At 37.6% G+C, this 19,671-nt stretch overlaps 1 protein-coding gene across 7 annotated transcripts in view; it reads left to right on the forward strand.

Moving 5' to 3' along the window:
* The window catches only part of GARNL3 (GTPase activating Rap/RanGAP domain like 3), a 52,283-nt gene extending 33,019 nt beyond the window's left edge, over positions 1-19,264 (forward strand). For all 7 annotated transcript variants that reach the window (XM_084494182.1, XM_084494181.1, XM_084494183.1 and 4 more), the window contains exons 16-29: positions 358-462; positions 2,346-2,420; positions 3,374-3,485; positions 4,200-4,298; positions 8,584-8,700; positions 9,859-10,031; positions 10,330-10,488; positions 12,448-12,514; positions 13,837-13,944; positions 14,658-14,776; positions 15,193-15,325; positions 16,187-16,396; positions 17,712-17,823; positions 18,624-19,264. In XM_084494182.1, the coding sequence (XP_084350308.1) occupies positions 358-462; positions 2,346-2,420; positions 3,374-3,485; positions 4,200-4,298; positions 8,584-8,700; positions 9,859-10,031; positions 10,330-10,488; positions 12,448-12,514; positions 13,837-13,944; positions 14,658-14,776; positions 15,193-15,325; positions 16,187-16,396; positions 17,712-17,823; positions 18,624-18,780 (1,746 nt within the window). In that variant the 3' untranslated portion in view covers positions 18,781-19,264. The remainder of the gene's footprint in view (positions 1-357; positions 463-2,345; positions 2,421-3,373; positions 3,486-4,199; positions 4,299-8,583; positions 8,701-9,858; positions 10,032-10,329; positions 10,489-12,447; positions 12,515-13,836; positions 13,945-14,657; positions 14,777-15,192; positions 15,326-16,186; positions 16,397-17,711; positions 17,824-18,623) is intronic.
* The last annotated feature ends 407 nt before the right edge of the window (positions 19,265-19,671 follow it).

The raw sequence follows: 19,671 nt of genomic DNA on the forward strand, positions 1-19,671 counted from the left end.
AGGTGGTACTTAGGAACATGGTTTAATGGGTAATATTGGTGGTAGGGGGATGGTTGGACCAGATGATCTTGGAGGTCTTTTCTAACCTTTATGATTCTATGTCTGCAACCTTTGTTGCAATTGTATAGTATGAAAGTGGTAAATGATGACAAGTAGGAAAGTAAAGAAGTCAATGATTTGAAAAATAGTGATTACTGTTCTCTGAGAAGCAATACAGTTAGATTCATCATGACAGGAAAGTATATTAAAAGAAAAGCAGACAATGTAAATGGTATTGTATTAAATTGACTAATTTTGTATTCAAAAATATGAAAACCTGATTTAATTTTAAAACAAAAGCATTTTTTTCTGTTTTAGAACATGCTTAATAGAAGGTCTTTCAGTGATGTGTTGCCAGAGTCCCCGAAATCAACACGGAAAAAAGAAGAAGCTCGGCAAGCAGAATTTGTCCGACTTGGTCAGGTGGGATCAATTTAGCAAGGATGCATCTATGTTTACAAAGACTATGTCATCACTTTATAGGCATACTGGATTTTGGTGTGCTGTAAATACTAGCAATGAAGATATATAAAATACTTTAAACAGCTTTATTCTCTGAGTGGAACTGTGTTTATATGGTATTTCGCTAGAGTGTTTAGCCCTTTTAGAATCAGCACACTTTCAGTTATACATAGCTGAAGAATTCATGATACTGTGACCATGTGTCTTTTGGCACCATCCCTGTAGCAGTATGTATCTATATAGTTTGATTTAGTGGTTTGCTAAATGCTTTTGCAGGTGAAAGGCCAGCTTATGTAACTGATAAAAGGTTCCTCTAATCAGCTGACCCACAGAAAGAATTGTGTAGATGTGTCAGAGGCTCTATGTCCAAGTGGAAGCCAGTGACGAGTGGGGACAGATCCCCAGGGATCTGTCTTGGGACTGATACTGTTTAATATTTATATCAATGACATAGACAGTGGGATTGAGTGCATCCTTAGCATATTTGCTGACGACACCAAGCTCATTTATGTTTATATTTATATATTTATGTTTATATATTTATGTTTATATTTATATATTTATATTTAAAGAGCCTATCACCATATTGATAAACACTCTTTGGGACCACCCTGATGGCAGGGGTAGTAACAAGAGTTGGCCTTTTAGTACCTCAGCACTTCTGATTCCAACCAATTTAAAAAAAAAAAAAAAAAAAAAAAAAAGAATAAAAAGAAAAGGCTACAAGACTTTGGAAGGAAAGGATGCTAGCCAGAGGGACCTGGACAGGCTGGAGAAGTGGGCACATGTGAACCTAATGAAGTTCAACAAGTCCATGTGCAAGGTACTGCACCTGGTTTGGGGCAATCCTGGACATGAAGGAGACTAGGAGAAGCACTCTTTGAGAGCAGTCCTGCAGAGAAGGGCTTGGGGGTTCTGGTGGATGAAAAGCTTGAAATAAGCCAGGAGTGCATGCTTGCAGGCCAGAATGCCAACTGAATCCTGGGCTGCATCAACAGAGGAATGGCCAGCAGGTTAAGGGAGGGGATGGTCTCCCTCTATTCTGCCCTTCTAAGGCCCCACTTGAAGTAGTGCCTCCAGGTCTGGGCCCCCCAGAACAAGAAGGATGTTTATCTTTTAAGAGCGGGTCCAGAGTGGGGCTACAAAAGTGCTCAAGGGGATGGAACACTTGTCCTATGAAGAAAGGCTAAGAGAGCTGGGGCTTTTCAACCTACAGAAGAGAAGGCTCTGGGGTGACCCCATTGCAACCTTGCAGTACTTAAAGGGGACGTAGAAAAAAAGATGGGGAACGACTATTCTTAATCAGATAAAGACAGGATAAGGGGGAATGGCTTTAAACTAAAAGAGGTGAGATTTAGATTAGAGGTTAGGAGGAAATACTTCACTTGGAGGGTGGCGAGGTACTGGAACAGGTTGCCCAGAGAAATTGTGAATGCCTCATCCTTGGTTCAAGACCAGATTGGACGAGGCCCTGAGCAACCTGATCTAGTGAGTGGTGTCCCTGCCTATGGCAGGGTGGTTGGAACTGGATGATCTTTGAGGTCCCTTCCAACCCAAGCCATTCTATGATTTCATTCTGTCGTTCTGTTGATTACTATGTTGGACACTTCATATTTTGAGCTTCTTTTTTTTTTTATAAGCTATGTAGGCTTTGGCTGCAGCTCCATAGTGATCAGTGCAGTCTTTCTTCAGGGTATAGATAATTCCCCTTCTTTCTTAATAACTGTAATAGCAATTCCAAGCTGTAAACTACTTTGTCATCCTAAGTTGTCCTTTCTTCTTAGGCTTTAGGTTATATATTAGTGACAAAAGCTTAATTTAACTAAAATACCTGTTTGTATTAGGCGCTGAAATTGAAAACCACTGTGAAAGGGGATACACCAGCTACCCTGGCAACCACCAGCTTTTGTAAAAAGGAGGTGAGTGAACCCATTTGTGTAAGGAGAGTTCAAAAAAAAAAAAAAAAATTCAGTTGAGCATGGCACTGTGTATCGGTTGAAAATATTATTTATTTACTTTTCTGATTAGATACTATAGCAGCAAAGTTGTAATGTATAGTGTTAAAGTGATTCTTCAGCCCATAGCAAATGAATAAAGGATAAGCCTGAAGGTAGTAGTACTTCTCATGCTAATGCAAGTCTGGATATTTTTATATCTGAGCATATTTCATGAAAAAAAAATATATTTTTTCCATAACCAATCATCTTTTGATTATTTTAACATCTTTATCAAGTTTAAAGCAAAATTTAGTTGTGTTTTTATTTCCTGTACCTACATTTTTTTTACAAGGCATAGGAGTGAAAAATGTAAATTACACTTTTCTATGTGCATCTTATATATAGAAGCTTCAGAAGTGCTTGTAGAATTTCAGACTTCAGCTTAATACTTAATATTAGAGAAGAGATGGGGGAGGGGACAGAATTTGGGAGGTAAGTACAGAGAACACATGACAAAATAACAATTTGGGGGAAAGGTAGTTTTAGCAGTACCATGTCTAAATATCACAAATGAACCATGAAATGAAATCAAACTGTATATGCATGGAGGTGCATATATTTTAAGTCTGTATTTTAATTGTTTAATAACAAATTTTCAGGGTTACACTGAATATCAGCAGCTTGGGTTTTAATTCCAGTGTTCCAAGAGTGTATCTTATACTTATTAGTCTCCAAATCCAATTGGTAGGGAGAGTATTTCTCTGCAAGAAAATTAATTAGATTTTGATATTTCAAATTCAAAAAATATACTTTAAGAAATGTATCCTGCCAAAAGTATTTACTTGTTCTTACATGTTACTGTCTTATCTCATTCGTGTCTATATGGTCAGTATTTCTTAGTATAATTAATATGTATCCCTTATGTTACATCATAGCCTTGGGAGTCCCAATCTTTCTGCAGTAATTTTCCTCATGAGGTTGTCTGTGCAGATTCCTGGGGCCAGTCCTTGCTGGTTTCTACAGATGCTGGCATCTTGTTAATTGATGGTTAGTAAATGATGCTGTGTTCTTGTGTCAATTATTTATGTATCTGACCATTTTCTTCAAAATAAATGTTCATAAGCTCTGTTTAGGTAATTGGTAAGTCCTCACCTGCAAGGATAGTACCAATCCAAGTGAATCTATTACATTTATGTAATCTAGCTGCAGATTTTTTTCTCTGCATCAGAATCCTTATTTGGAGCCAATTTTCATGCAGATTTCTGAATGTTTTGTTATTTCAGATGCTGTTATCTTGACCATCTGAAAAGATTTATGAAGTCAAACCCAAACTCAAGGAGCGTCTGGATTTTTTAGCCCTTGATGATACTAATGAACATGAAGCACAAGGCTTATGTGGTGATGAAAGCCTGTTTCTTCCATAGCAGTGCTTTTACTAGTTTGACCTCTTATATTCTGTGTGCCACATAAGGCCATTGGGACTAAGGGAATTAAGTTAGTTCTCAGTGAAAATTTTCAGACTTTCGAAAGAAAGGTCCCTTTCAGGCTTCAGTTGCATAATTTCATCCATAGCAATGATAAAACACTCCTATAAGGAAGTACTGGTTATGATGCTGCAGCATACATACGAGCTTTGTTGCAGGATGTTTCATTTTCGTGAGAAAAAACAAGACTTATTTTATTAGAAAGAAATAGTTCAGAACCATTGACTCCCAAATTTTATCAGAATTTTAAAGAAATATGTGTGTTTTCTTTTTTTAGATGGTCAGCCATCAGTTCAAGTATTTGATAAAACTCTCCAAATAAAGCAGATGCATGTGTTGGAAGCTCTGGATCTTTTGATTGCCCGAACAGACAAAGGTAGGAGAGGTCCTTGTTATTTGGTTCTCATATGAATGTCTGTTTAACTGTTTATTTGGAAGACATATCAGTAGAAGGGAATGCCTTAGGTGCTTTTCTTTAAGAGTTGTTTTTGTTTTTTAACTCGGAAGCATGCTGTAGAATTTTAATTCCCACACCACTAGATTTATATAATCACCTCTTGTCACATCACATAGCTATCCTTAAATTGTTGTAATTAGGTTTTTGAGCTCTGAGTTTATTGTTCTCCTTTTCAGATCTTTCCACTACTTTCCCTTTGCTGATTTCCTCTGGAATTGCTTACGTACGTGCCCTATAGCTTTAGGGTTTGTAAGTGTCTTGAGGTAATCATGTTCTTATCAGTGGCAAGTGCATTAGATGCCTCATTTAGAATAAGGGAGTGCATACAACAACTACTGTTTGTTGTTTGTTTTTTTGCTTGTTTTTCTAAAAGGTGTGGAAAAAAATCTCTAGATGTTCAGAATCATGCTTCAGAGCAAACCTGAAACTGGCCATATTGAATCATCAAATGGTTTTGGTTGGAAACAACTTTTCAAGACCTCTTAGTCCGACCTCCCTGCCATGGTCAGGTACATCTTTCAGTAGATGAGGTTGCCCAAAGCCTCATCCAGCCTGACTTTGAACACTTCAGGAGATGAGACATCCACATCTTCTCTGGGCAACCTGTTCCAGTGCCTCACCACTCTCATAGATTAGAGAAAAGGAATAAATTCTTCGCTAGATCTACCGTCTTTCCATTTGAAACTATTACGCCTTGTGCTGTCACAACGTGCCCTTGTAAAATGTCTCTCTCTGTCTTTCTTATAAGCCTCCTTTAAGTATTGAAAGGCCACAATAATGTCTCCTCAGAGCCTTCTTTTATCCAGGCTAAAAGAACACAGCTTTCTCAGCCTTTCTTGTAGGTGTTCCAGCCCTCTTATCATTTTTGTGACCCTTCTCTGGATCCACTTTAACAGGTCCATGTCCTTCTTGTGCTGGGGGCACCTGAGCTGAACACAGTACTCCAGGTTGTATCTCACAGGGGCAGTGTGGAGTGGGGGAGTATCACTTCCCTCGACCTTCTAAGCCACACTTCTTTTTGTGCAGTACAGGATATGATTAACTTTCTGGGCTGAAGGTAGACATTACTGGCTCGTGTCAGATTTGTCATCCACCAGGATATAGTTGGTCTCCAGCTACTCTTAGAACTCAACACTCTGGAAATCTCCCTAGCTGAATAATGTGTTTGTTCAGTTGTACAAAAACATGGAGGAAATTACTTATGCTGTCACTGTTCTACCAAATGTGTTACTGGTTTTTGTTCTGTGATTTGTAACCAAATTCTAGTGCTATAGATTATATTCTCTTGAATGTTTTGGTATAAAAACAAAAACTTAAAACCCGTCTGTCCGAACAACTTTTTTTTTTAAAAGGATTAAATGTCCCTAAAATACGCACTTTTTCAGTTAGGTACTTTTTACCCAAAAGTCTGTGAAGTGAATACTCACAGTGCAAGAACAGGATCTGTATGTGTCACACAGATGAAATAATTAGAAATCTGGTTGTTTTATTGTTTTTTTTACCACATTATATCTGTTTGCTCAATATTAGCTGAAGTGACATTTACCCAAGCTAAGGGTAAAATGTGGTTCTTTTCATATCATTGGGAGTTGCCCATTTTGGCTGGACCTGATGAAATTCATCCTGGAACCCTTGCAGAACCAGCTGAGATTACCTGAGAGGCATTTGCAGTCATCTCTGAAGACACGTGGCGGGTGGGTGACATTTTTGAAGATCTGAAAAGGCGAGTTGTATCTGAAGCTTAGTTTATGAAGCTTCTAGAATAGATAATTGCATTTAATAGTCAAAACGCTGTGATGATTGGTTAAAACTGAAGAGAGAGATGTTACAAGCCATTTTGAGGTAACAGGATTAGGCATTACTGGCATCAATTCATGATGCTTTGAGCGTATTTTGATAAAGACTTTTTGTGTAAAAAGTTGAAGAGAGTTTTGACTGCTGCTGTGGGTGCTTTCTGAATCATTTAGAGGAGAGAAAGGTCTTTTGTTCTTGCTAGTATCCTTGCCTCTTGTTTTGTATTTGTATGCCATAGTGAAACTGAGATCTGGAGTGGAAGTTATCATTGCCCGTTATTTTCAGACTATGCCTTAGTCTAGTTTTCCATATGGTCTTCTGGAGACCCTCTTCCTATCCCCATGGTGACTGATGTTGGCTGATAAAGGAAAATGAGAAAAATAATGAGTTAGATGGGTAAAAGCAATCTTATATTGGGTGTACAAATTGGTATTAAAGACTATATGGGTTTTTAGGATATAATAATATGTTACAAGGTTAACTTTGTATGTACTTTAAATGCGTCCTTCTGATGTACTTCAAGTGCATCGATGTAGAACTGGTATTTTAAGACTCAAGCAGGAAGACTGATGTTCGTGTTATGAAAATGTTCATATAGAATGTGGTATTATCCAGCACTCAGTACTAACAACCAGGTTTGAGATCACTTTAAGGCAGCTCATTTCAGAAAAAAAATCCTGTTTCCACTGCTTTCTAGTACCCTCTGCATTTCTGAGAGAGAGAGGAAGTGTTAACAGTGAAACTAGAAGATAATGCTATCACTGAGATTTTTCAGGTCAGCATACCAACAGAAGGGGGTATTTCAGGCACCAACAATACATCTGGTATTAATGAAAGATGCAGAAATTGCTTTGGTAGCAGTGCTCTCTTTTCTAATGTTGATTAAATTTGTCTTAGTAATGAGAGATGAGTTATAGAAGTGGATCCACTTTGTCCTCGAAACATGTTTGTTTATTTTTTTGCTACAACTTATTTTGTGAAACACCTAGACATGGTGAAGGGAAAGGAGGAAGAGCTCCTTCACTTGGAATAATCAAGTCTGTAGGAGGTGAAGAAAAACTCTCTTAAAAAAAACAACACCAAAGAAAAGCTTGGATGATAGTCAGTTTCATGAGCAGCCACAGATATATGTAACACCGCAATGGGGTTATTTGGGACATTTGCAATACAACTAGTATCCTGAAGGAGGAACGCATTGAGGAGTGCAATCTCTAGGATGCATCCTATAGGACACACCTGAAAAAGAGACAGAGCTGAATTAATGAGTAGTAATGCTGTTCTTGAACGTTTGATTTAGCTTATGTTTTCTGGCCTTCCTTTCAAAAGGGTGAATTTTGCTTGCCATTCTTCCTCCATGAACTCATTCATGGAAGCACACATTCTTGTGTGTACATTCTTGAAAAGAGAGAGATTGCATATATTTTATTTTCCTTTTATCGGTGTTGACAGTAAGAATTTGCTGGTTGATCAGTGTTTCAAGTTGTGGTGGACTTAAGGAAACATTGCATCTTCTTTTCTCTTACTCTTTCTATGGGAAAAGAAGGTCATAAAGGTTCCAGAAGCTGCCCTGATTCATGTTTATCTATTATCAGAATTGAAGGCAGCACATGTGATCTTGCTTTTGTATTTACTGTTGGGTCCACACTGACTATATATTAAGAAAGTGTGCTTATGTTTCCAGCTACACCAGCTAGACTAGTAACAGAGTATACCTTTGTCAGAAAATCTTGCTTTACTTGCATTTTAAGAAACTTGGCTTTTAGTTAGGAAACTACTCTTAACAATAGCTTATTTCCAACTGCAAATAGTAGTGTATCATTTATTTATTTATTTATTTTAAATTTCGGAGTTGTGTATTCCACTCATGTCTCTCTTTGTGGAAAAAACATTTAGCCGTGGTGGTGGGTGCTGTGCTATTTTTGCAGTTGGAATATGCCTTGAACCTAACTTGCCTAACTTTGAAGAACTGATAAGCAAAACCAGTCCGCATCCAAAAGGTTTTCAGACTATGTTAAGGATCCAGGTATCAGCTGCTAGGCTGGATGGTTCCAGAATTTAAAGTTAACCCTTCTCTCTTGCCTTTAGTTTGTATCTGTCGTATTTTCACCATCTTCTAGCAGTGTAGGTTTTACTGTTTTGAGGCTCCTATTATTTATTGCTGCAGCACCATCTGATGGGAAACTCTGCTAGTGAACTGAAAGGGTTGCTTACTGGAATTGTAGAGTCTAAATAGAGTTCACAAGCAGTCTTCCTGTCACATTGCTGCTTACACTCAGAGAAGCAAAACTGTTTAACTTTACTTTTATGGCAATGCTCTGTCTGGTAGGTGCTTCATCTCTTTGGAAGTATTAATTTCAAACCACCACTGTCTTTTTCTAATTTGCTGTTTCCTGACTTTCTCCATCTTCAGGAAAAGACTCTCGTCTCCTTGTCTTCAGATTGAGTGCTGTCCAAAAAGATATAGAAACAAAGCAGATGATAAGAAGCAAATATGACTGCAGAGAAAATAAATTGGAGAGAACAAAAGGTGGCTTTATTATCTTGTATTAAACGTGTCCACTGTGGTATTGTGCCAGTAGTTGCCAGGGTTTATTAGCTCCCTTGAGGCTGTTGTAGGTATTCACCTTTAGTTTTATCTCTGGACAGTTAATTCAAACTTCAAGCTTATGTGTGAAAATAACATAGGGTACCGTCCAGCCTATCATTTGAGAACTTGGTAAAAAAAAAAAAAAATACCATGTTACTTGGCAATCACTGCTGATGAAAAGCTCTGGTGAAAAACAGATATGTCGCTTTCAGGATTGAGGAGTATAAGAAAAATTATGCATGGATGTAAGACTGAAATAAAGGTCACTGTGAGGTAGAAGAATAATGGCAAATCTTTTTTTAATTAGTAGTGCTTAGAATAGTTTGGGTATTACAGATTATTTTAGTAGATGTAAACATTTTATAAACATAGAAGAGGAGGCTGAGGGGAGACCTCATCACAGTCTACAACTTCCTCAGAAGGGGGTGTCGAGAGGCAGGAGACCTTTTCTCCATTAACACTAGTGACAGGACCCGCGGGAACGGGGTTAAGCTGAGGCAGGGGAAATTTATGCTGGATGTCAGGAGGGGGTTCTTCACAGAGAGGGTGGTTGCACACTGGAACAGGCTCCCCAGGGAAGTGGTCACTGCACCGAGCCTGTCTGAATTTAAGAAGAGATTGGACTGTGAACTTAGGCACATGGTCTGAACTTTTGGGTAGACCTGTGCGGTGTCAAGAGTTGGACTTGATGATCCTTAAGGGTCCCTTCCAACTCAGGATATTCTATGATTCTATGATTCTATGATTCTATGATTCTATGATTTTCCGATATTCAGCATCAAGCTTCCTTGGAAAGCTGGAAACTGCAGAATAGTAAAGAAAAAAACATATATTTACTCTTTTACTTGCAAAAGGAGTAAGGGGGAAAATAGTTTTCAAAAGAGTTACAGCCTTTTGTCTTTTTCTAGAATTTAATATTATCCTGTTGGGATGTTTGTAATTCTGTGGTGCTCAGGTATCAGATACCCATTGTACTAACCATCATACAAATACAGAACAAAAACAAAAAGAAAAAAAACAAAAAACAAAAAAACAACAACAAAAAAAAAAAACAGTCCTTCCCCAAATACTTACAACCTAAATTGTTTTTTTTCTTAGGCTGCCATTTGTATGCCATTAATACTCACCATGGCAGTGAACTGAGGATTGTTGTGGCTATTCGGAACAAACTACTTCTCATCACAAAGAAATACAATCCATGCAACAGTTTAACCAGCAGCTCTCTGCTGTCATTACCTGAATCTCCAGTAGACGAGTTCCAGTACATCCGGGTATGTGTAATCTAATCACTAATCACTTTTACAGACTGGGCAGCACTCAGCTAATGGAGGGAAAAAGGCAAAGAGCGTGCATTTTATCGTCTGGAACCTCCAGACAGATGTGAGTGAGAAGCAATATGATGGTGATCCGTCATTTATATGCCAAAGAAATATTTCAGACTTCTTAAATTGTCATCTTGTTCTGTATCATGCTTCTCTGCTTAGATTACATCCTTGTAAATTCATGGAGTAATGCAATATTCACACTAAGAGCCTGAAAAAGAGAATAATACTATTATTTATCTCATAGGAAATATGCCTTTCTGACCCTCCAGTGGTTATGACACTGGTGGATGGACCTACTGGAGACAGTGACAATATGATCTGTGTGGCATATCGGCATCAGTTTGATTTAGTTAATGAAAGTACTGGGGAGTCCTATAGACTGCATCATGTTGAAGCAAACAAAGTAAGTTTCTAGCATTGAAACTATTTTCTTGCAGAATTGGTCCATGCTGTGCTGACCTCCTGGGAGCAGCATTCATGGAGATCCTCTCATCTCCTTTACTTTTGACTTCTACTTTAGAGTACTCGGAGACATTTTTGGAATGTGTGATAATAATCACTCCTAAGAGAGGTAGTTATAAGGTATGACATATTAGGAAATATGACATATTAGGAAAGAGCTTGTGTTTCAAGCTCTGGAATATTGCTGTCAGTATAAATGCAAAGCCATTTTTTCTCCTTTCTTAGTCAATATTCTGATTTTTGTCTTTTCTTCATGGTCTCAGTGTTTTATTCTTTAGGAGGTTGCAGCAAAATAATTTCAGGTTTTGGCCACCATTATCTCATTCTGATTTGCCTATTTGCATGTACTAAAACTGAAATATTTGTGTATATCTTTTAGTTCTAAACTGCTGCCCAGCCAAGTAATACATTAACTGTACCTTACTAACTGGGACATAGGGTTGGGATTTAAGTAAATATCCTTATTTTTGGAAGAGGGTTCAAATGTTTCCTGTTGTTGGGAAGATAATGATCTTCAGCATTTTGAAAATCAGATAATTTCAATAATTTCTTAATACGGATGTGAATGTATAGCTTTAAGCGTAATTTTAAAAAAAGAACCTTTTACAGGGTTGCTTTTGTGTTCTGTTAACTTCTATGCTCATAATGGTATAAGGTATGTCTCTTTTGATTTGATGCTTCTTGTTGATTTTTTTTTAAATCATCTGTATTGTCACTCAGATTTGATGATGAAGAGGGTTGGTACTCCTAGCATTGGCAATACAGTGTTAAGATTCTTCACAGCAATGGGAATCTATTTTAATCTGGATTAAGAAGGAAATACAATTAAAGAATGTGGACAGTCAAGAATCGCCCCCCTCTGTTCTCTTCCCCAGTAACCCTTATTTCCTTTGAGAACACAGACAAAGCAGGAAGTTAATTAGATCTGTGCCAGTGATTTTTGTGTTGTTGAAATTGGTTACCAAATTATTTCCACAGGTCACAAAGCAGAAATGTCTTTCAGTTGCTACGAAGGATGGGTCAAAATATGTTTTGTGTAGATATATATAAGATTCCAGGTCTGTTTAACAGTTCTTGCCTTATATTTGTCTTAAATCAAGAGAACATCTACTTTATTGCACAAAGGAAAGCCATGAAGTTCATGAAGTCAATCTCCAGCCCTGCCCAAGTAGCAAATAGTGTGGTCTAGGAGACATTTGTCTAATCCAGTCTTAAGTTTTTCATCAGGGAGGTCTCCTTTTCTGAATGTATATACTACTACTTATGGGTGTCTTGTTTTTCTTTTAATTTAACTGTAAAAGACAAATACGGGATTAACGTATGAGAATATAAGTAGCCTATGCTATGCAAAAAACATTTTAGTTTATCCAGCAGTGGTTTTCAGTTTCTAAATTCAGCTTATTCAGTAATTCTTGAAGTACATCCATGTCAATCAATGTACCTGTTAGTGGTTTTGATCCAGTAATTGGCACTTTTGATCTTTCTGCTAGTCATGATTTTCAGTGGAGCTTTTTAGATTTCACTTTTTGGAAAGAATTGCTATTTTTAGCATAGCATGTTAATTCAAAGCTATCCTGAAATAACTCAATTTCCCAAAATTTATATTGTCGAGTAAGTTAGGTATGTTTGTATCATTTTATACTGTAGGTATGTATTTATACTGAAGGTACAGAATTGAATATGCATTACTGAAATACAGCATTGAATACAAAAGAAATTGATTTCTATCCTATCGGCATCCTGAAAATGAATCACAAAAGACAAATAGTGTTGTGGTTTTTTTTTTCTTTTATCTGTAATTGTGCACCAACTGATTTGATTGCTTCTTAGTCAAAACCTGGTCATAGTAACATCAGTATCCTATCTGCCTGATCATTACCCTTTCCTATTATCATTGCAGGTAAATTTTGTTGCAGCTATTGATGTATATGAAGATGGTGAAGCTGGCCTACTATTATGTTATAACTGTAAGTAGTTAGGGAAGACTGGAAATAATAATATCTCAATATGTAATTCTTTCTTCATTGGAGTTTAGATCTGTATTTTAAAGTTTCAGTGTTTCATGGAAAGTATTTCAAAATACATTTTTTTTTTCAATTTAAGTGCATGTTAGAAGGACTAGAAATGGAAGTATTGTTTCATTGTGGCGTGTGTAATTGGACAGACATTACCACCTTACTCACAAAAGTCCTATTTCTTCAGATCTATCTTATTCTTTGCCTAGTCTCACACTGGGTGTTTCTAGGACATGTACAAATTTGTATTCCACCCCTTTTCTTCTTTGTGCTTTCCCATTCTGTCACTGTGCTTTCTTTCCTTCTGCACACTTCTTTGTGCTGGCGCATTTTAAAATTGTAATTCTCTTAATCTCTTTTTATAAAACAGCCTTGGATTTAATATGCATATGCTCTTCTGTGCTGTACACATGTAGTTTTGCTTTCAGTCCTCGGGAAAATCAAAGTTATGAGTATGAAACGTCCTTTATGAGGTGATGCTGAAGGACAAAGCACAACTTTCAGATGGCATGTCTTATTTGCCTTTCCAAAGAGAGCATTGATGGAAACAGGATAAATACATCTACGTATTCTAGCATTGGCCGTTAGATTGGTACCACAGGGAGAAAGTCTCTAAAGCGTATCTTTCTATGCCCTGTGAGGCCTCGTTGGTTTTGGTAGTTTAACAAATCCTACCTAGTTCTGGTTCACTCAGTACTGCTTCAGAACTAAAAGGTCTGTGTCAGAGCAGTGTGAATTCCCAAACCTGTACTTCTGTTATGGGAAAAAAAAAAAAAAAAAGGATTTTACCTAAAAATAGAGAAGTAGTAGATTCACAAGTTAAATGGCTAATGAAATCTTGGTATTTGTAGTATCCCATGTGTATTACAATCCTCAAAGAACACAAACTGTGCTAGTATGTGGCTGTTTGAAGTGTAGTTCGTACAGTCAGAGGGGTACAGCTCTGCTTACATCACTTTCAGAAATGTTCTTAACTATTCCTCTATCCATAGACAAAGTAAGGAGCTGATGATTGCTGAAACAGAACAATACTTACTTTGTGAAATCTGACAAGTTATTAAAATGTAGCTCTATTATTTTTATCTTGTAAATGTATTCACAAAGGAAGCACGTTTCCCTTATGGTCTGTTTAGATATAGAGGGACTTCTACATAAGTGTTTGATATTTATCTGTGTATTATCCACACTTCTGTAAAATCTACATATAATGTTGGTGTTTGTCATTTTGTGCTGTAAGATATTGGAGGTTTCTTTTTTTCCTTTTTTTGTTACAGATGTTTGCCAATATAGAAAGGTGTATCCTTTTAATGGAGGTTCTCCACTCGTCCAGTCATCGGCTTACGACTTTCACTTTAGCTGGAATCAAGTTCCTTATGCTGTTGGTAAGAACATACCTCTTTTTACCCTTTTTTCATTACTATTTAGGCTTGCACTTGGCTGTTGGTGGAATTGCAGCATGTGTGCTAGGAATATATAAGAATAAATATAAAATTAAAAATAATTTAACATACATAAATCTATATTTAATATATTAAAATTTAATAAATATGGGTTAATAAATTCCTATAAATAAGAATTTCTTCATGGAGAGGGTGGTTAACCATTAGAATGGACTGCCCAGGGAAGTGGTGGAATCCCTATCCCTGGAGAGGTGTTGACATAACACCAAGTGATGGAACTTGGTAGGTCACGTTGATTGTTGAACTTGAAGGTTTTTTCCAACCTAGATGATTCTGTGATTCTCTAAGCGTGTTGCATTCATGATGCCACTTCAGCTAGGATTCTGCATATGGTATCTTTAATAAGTGGAGCCTTGGGGCCAAGTTTTTCCTCTGATAAACTTTTTTTTTTTCCTTTATCTTTTTTCTGTTTTTTATTTTCCATTCAGTTTATATTCTGTCAGGCATGGAGAGTGAAGTTTTCTTCAGGCTTGTTGAAATGTATCTGAATGTCCATCAGTACAGTAGACAAATCTTGTCATAGGAAAGGGAGATACCAGAGTAGGTCAGATGCTCAAGAACTGTTTTCAGGGAGCATCTGAGAAACATTTACATTAATCATTCTTCCTTGCTAAATAATTTTTGTTTCATTGCAGTCTGTGCTTTCCCTTATATCCTTGCCTTCACTACTGATTCCATTGAGATCCGATTAGTGGTGAATGGAAACTTAGTCCACACAGCAGTTGTGCCTGAGCTTCAGCTTGTAGCATCAAGGGTAAGACACGAGAAAAGCATGTTTGACTATTTGTGAGGTGTTGGGACCTAATTCACATAAAGAGTTGCTAAAGCCCAAACTAAACCAAAACTGACACATTTTCTGATTTGCATTAACTGTTAATTTGTGTGCTCTTAGCTTGTAGTGAGTACAGTGAGAATCAGAATTGATCTAACTGTCCTTGCAGTAATGCAGAGCTGAAGTATTTGATTATTTACAGGGCAAATGCTCTTCTGAACATCACAGAAGTTCTCCCCATTTACAGTGAGATAGCCTTTCTGTGGCCAGCTGTAGTTAACTTAGCAGCAATACAGCAACAGTGGTAATAGAACATAGTGGACAAACATTTGAGCTCTTATTCAGCAAGTGTTCAAGAAAGTTTTGCTGTACTAATGATGAGTTCTTTGTGATTTCAGTCAGATATTTATTTTAAAGCTACTGCTGCAGTAACGGGATCATCTCATAGCAGTTCTAAGGAAATGAGTTCAAGTTCTCCTCAAACACCGACAGCTTATGAAATACCAGAATGTCCTCTTTCTTCTTCAGAAGGTAACATGGTTTCCAGGCTGCTTGAAGCTTTGATTATTATCTTTAGTAAAATGAAATCAATCAGTTAAAAGATTTTGTTTTCGTGGCTGAGTGTCTGGAAGATGGAAACCTTATCCATAGATCTGAAACACCTGGCTGAGCTTTTGCCCCATAGTATCTCTTCTGAATGCACAGCAGCACTGTTTTGAAGAAATCATGTCTGTAGGAGAGGAAGAATTAAGCTTCATTACCTTAATGAGTCTTTGGCAACATGGCCAAGACTATAAAGCAAAAAGAGGTATAAAATTGTGGGCAAACTTTCAGACTTCATGTATGCCATTCCTTTCATTTATGAACAGCTAAACTATCGATGGCTAATTAAACTAATGCAAACTAAGGGCAAGAAGTATTTCTAGTCTCAAAAGAGTTAATAAATTTAAAGTTAAAAAATGCACGGTAAATTTGGTGTAACATGATCTGTGAACAATCGATCTACAAGGGATAAATAATGGAGAAACAAAGGAACACCAACTAGATAATGCAAGATGTATGTAGATCTTGTTCATTTAGATGTATTTAAATCTGCTGCTGCACTGTTGACAGAAGGGGAGAAGAGAAAGGAATCTGAATTCCTGTTTTTAAGACAGGCAATATGCTTTTTCTCAGTAAGCCAAGTTGTCAGTCTGCAAAATGTGGTCGTATTTCTTCCTCCTCCTAGCCTATTTATGTTGAAAGATACAGTACAAGGAAGATTTTTGTTACTTGGGTTAAAAAGCACCCCACATAATGTTTATAACTTTTCTGTATAACTTTTTCATTGGAAGTATTTAGAACTGATACTGGTATGAAAGTGTAACGTTCTTTTTTCCTTCTGCATTTCAGGTGAAGTTCCAGGCAAAAACCTGTACAAAATTCCTCTCAGTAATCTGGTTGGGCGAAGCATTGAACGACCTCTGAAGTCACCTTTGACTCCCAAAGTCATCACTACTCCAACATCTAGTGGTGTTACCTCTCTTCCTGTTACTCACTCACTATCCTTATCTCGTATGGAAATTAAAGAAATTGCAAGCAGAACACGTAAAGAATTGCTAGGTAAACTTCCCTTGTCTTCTACATATATCAATTACCAAGTATGTAATTTCTATTTTTTGGACAGTCACAGTCAGATTAGTGATATGCAACCAGTGTTCATAAGTAATTAATAAAAAGAAACAAATAAATCAGTGTGAAAATGTTATTTGCAAATACTCTAGATAGCATCTCGTCAAATTATGTCCACATGGAGGCTGGTGACGATTGGTGTCCCTCAGAGGGGTCTGTCTTGGAACCAGTACTGTTTACTATCTTTATCAGTGACATAGAAAATGGGATTGAGTGCACCCTTAGCAAAATTGCAGATGACACCAAGCTGAGTGGTGCAGTTGATACCAAAGAAGGAAGAGATGCCATTCAAAGGGACTTGGACAGGCTGGAGAAGTGGGCCCACATGAACCTAATGAAGTTCTACTAATCCAAGTGCAAGGTGCTGCACCTGGGTCAGGGAAATCCCAGACATGAGGACAGACTAGGAGAAGCACTCATTGAGAGCAGACCTGCAGAGAAGGACTTGGGAGTTCTGGTGGACAAAAGGCTCGACATGAACCAGCAATGTGCACTTGCAGGCCAAAAGGCCAACTGCACCCTGGGCTGAATCAACAGAGGAGTGGCCAGCCAGTTAAGGGAGGGGATTGTCCCCCCTCTACTCCGCCCTTCTGAGGCCTCACTTGGAGTACTGCATCCAGGTCTGGACCCCCAGCACAAGAAAGATTTGGACCTGTTAGTGCAAGTACAGAGAAGGGGCTACAAAGATGATCAGAGAACTGGAGCACCCCTCCTGTGAAGAAAGGCTGAGAGAGCTGGGACTGTTCAGCCTGGAGGAGAGAAGGTTACAGGGAGGACCTCACCGTGACCTTTCAATAATTAAAGGAGTCTTGTAAAACAGATGGACTCTTTACTCGGGTAGATAATGATAGGATGTGGGAAGTGGTCTTAAACTAAAAGAAGATAGGTTTAGACTAGACTAGGAGGAAATGCTTCACTCTAAGGGTAGTGAGGCACTGGAACATGTTGCCAAGAGAAGTCGATGCCTCATACCTGGAGGTGTTCAAGGCAAGGCTGGATGGGGCTTTGGCCAACCTGATCTAGTGGGTGGCATCCCTATCTATGGCAGGGGGGTTGGAGTTAGATGATCTTTAAGATCCCTTGTAACACAAGCCATTCTGTGATGATTCTATTATAAGGTAGCCATATTCTAAGCCAGCTAGAAACTTTTTAGTTAGTAATGAAAACCATCAAGAGAGATCACAATGTTTTTTATGAATGTTTTATTTCCTTTTGAGAGTATTAAGACTTTTATTCCTTTATTGAGGCCTTTTGGATGAACCTATTCCCAAGACAGAAGGTGCACAGAAGCAAAAAAAGGCTCCTCGAAGACAGTCAGATCCCAAGCAGGGAGCGGTAAGATCAACTAGTAGTGACAGGTAAATATATGGGCTTTAGAAAATAACCTAAGTTAGGCTGTAAGTATTTTGGGAATTGATTGTCTCTCAACCTTTTTATTCTAATCTTAGTTCAGTATAGACTGACTGAGGCCCTTGTATATTACTGTGAATTTCATCCTACTGTGTATTAGAGTATCTAAATATTATCAGTACTGAAATACCTCTTGCTAAAGATATGTTATGAGCAAAGCAAGACTAAATGGGACTTTGTGGGGACCTGGTGCAGTTGAGACAGTCTTCAGGCCTACAGCATCTGCACTGTGCAGACTCACTTGCTATTTTCTTCATATCCTTGTGTCTCATTATCTCCAAAATAAATTTTGTAAAGAAACACTATTGCATATGTCTGTTTGTATCTGCTTACCAGACCCCCTGCCATTGTGTTTTTTTCATTGTTTTTATAACCTGCATTTGTGATAAGTAGCAGCAGAATTCAGCCAAGATACAGTAGATTGAGATTATTTTTTTTCAATCCACTGCAATGTAAAACTTTATTATATTTATTCCACTACTTGAAAATTATATGGAGGGGAGCATTCATTAACATTACCTTTGGGCAATAATCTGATGTATGTAATCTCTGTTTTAATATGAGTTGTTATCAAGGCTCTGGTTCAGTGCTAGCCTGGTGTGGAAGCAGAGTAAAACAGAGAGAAATTCAGTTTTAATGGTTTGTCTCTGCCTTTAGGATAACTTGATTGTATGCAGAAATAGCCACTGACCCTGCTTGCCCTTACCTGTGTATTGTTTCTCAGTAACTTTTGTCTTCATCTTTGCAGAATAATCTCAGCCTCTTTTGAAAGCTTTTCTGAGAGTCGTCATCTTTCCACTAGTTCAGATCCTGATACTGTAGCAAACAGAGAGGAGAGCTCACCATCTAGCTATCCGTTCCATCTGACTTCTTTATACGATGAGGACATCATTGACTTGAAGTGAAGACAGACAGACTGTTCCTTACTTCACCTTTTCTTACAGATCTGTGAGCTCTGTAGGAATGTCACAAACACTGCTTCTAGTGGTAAAATGTGGCTGGAAGTATTGGTGATTAATCTTTATAGATCCCATGTTGTTCTGGCTTGCTTAGCCTGATTTGGTGATGCTTACATTTTTGACATATGTATGTTTTCTTATCTCAGTTCATGAAACATTACTTTTTGTGGCATTCTAAAGGTAGGTAATCAATGAGAGCTTCAGGCTGAAAACGAAGTAAAAAGTATTATTTATTCTGAGCTTCTTATAATTGAAGTACCTGAATGAAAGTGGCATTCAGTTAATTGCTGTTACTAATATCTTGAGCTGTTTTACAAGTGTGCACCACCATGTAGAAAGAAGAATTTGATGATGTAAATCACTCATTTTGTTTTTTCTTAAAAGAAAAAAAAAAAAGAAAAAGCTTTTAGACAAGGTCTTTCCAGACAACGCAAGTGCAGTCTGTCCTTGAAATGATGGAGCTGTGTTTTATTCACTGAGGAATGATGGTTACTCTATAAAGATCAGGTAACATGAACGTGCTGTTTTCTTTTCTCTGACCTGTCCTTGCACATTTTTTTTTTTTTTAAGAGAAACTTGAAAACTGTTTTGGCATTAAGAATCTTTGAGTAGAAGGACTTTTTATAAGAAAATACAAGCTTTCAAATCTTCCATAAAATTGGAAGTAAAAAATTCATTGTATTTCTCCACAAAGGGAATGCTGTTTCTGTAGTGCACCTGCAGATTTCCTCATTACAGGCAGAAGCCCATGCCCTGATTTCGTTTCTGACTACACAAAGATTCCTGTGCTGGCATCAGAATTAATTGTTGTCTGCTTTTACACCAACAATAGAATTC

The sequence above is a fragment of the Aythya ferina genome (genome assembly GCF_964211825.1).
Source record: "Aythya ferina genome assembly, chromosome: 20".
NCBI lineage: Eukaryota > Metazoa > Chordata > Aves > Anseriformes > Anatidae > Aythya > Aythya ferina.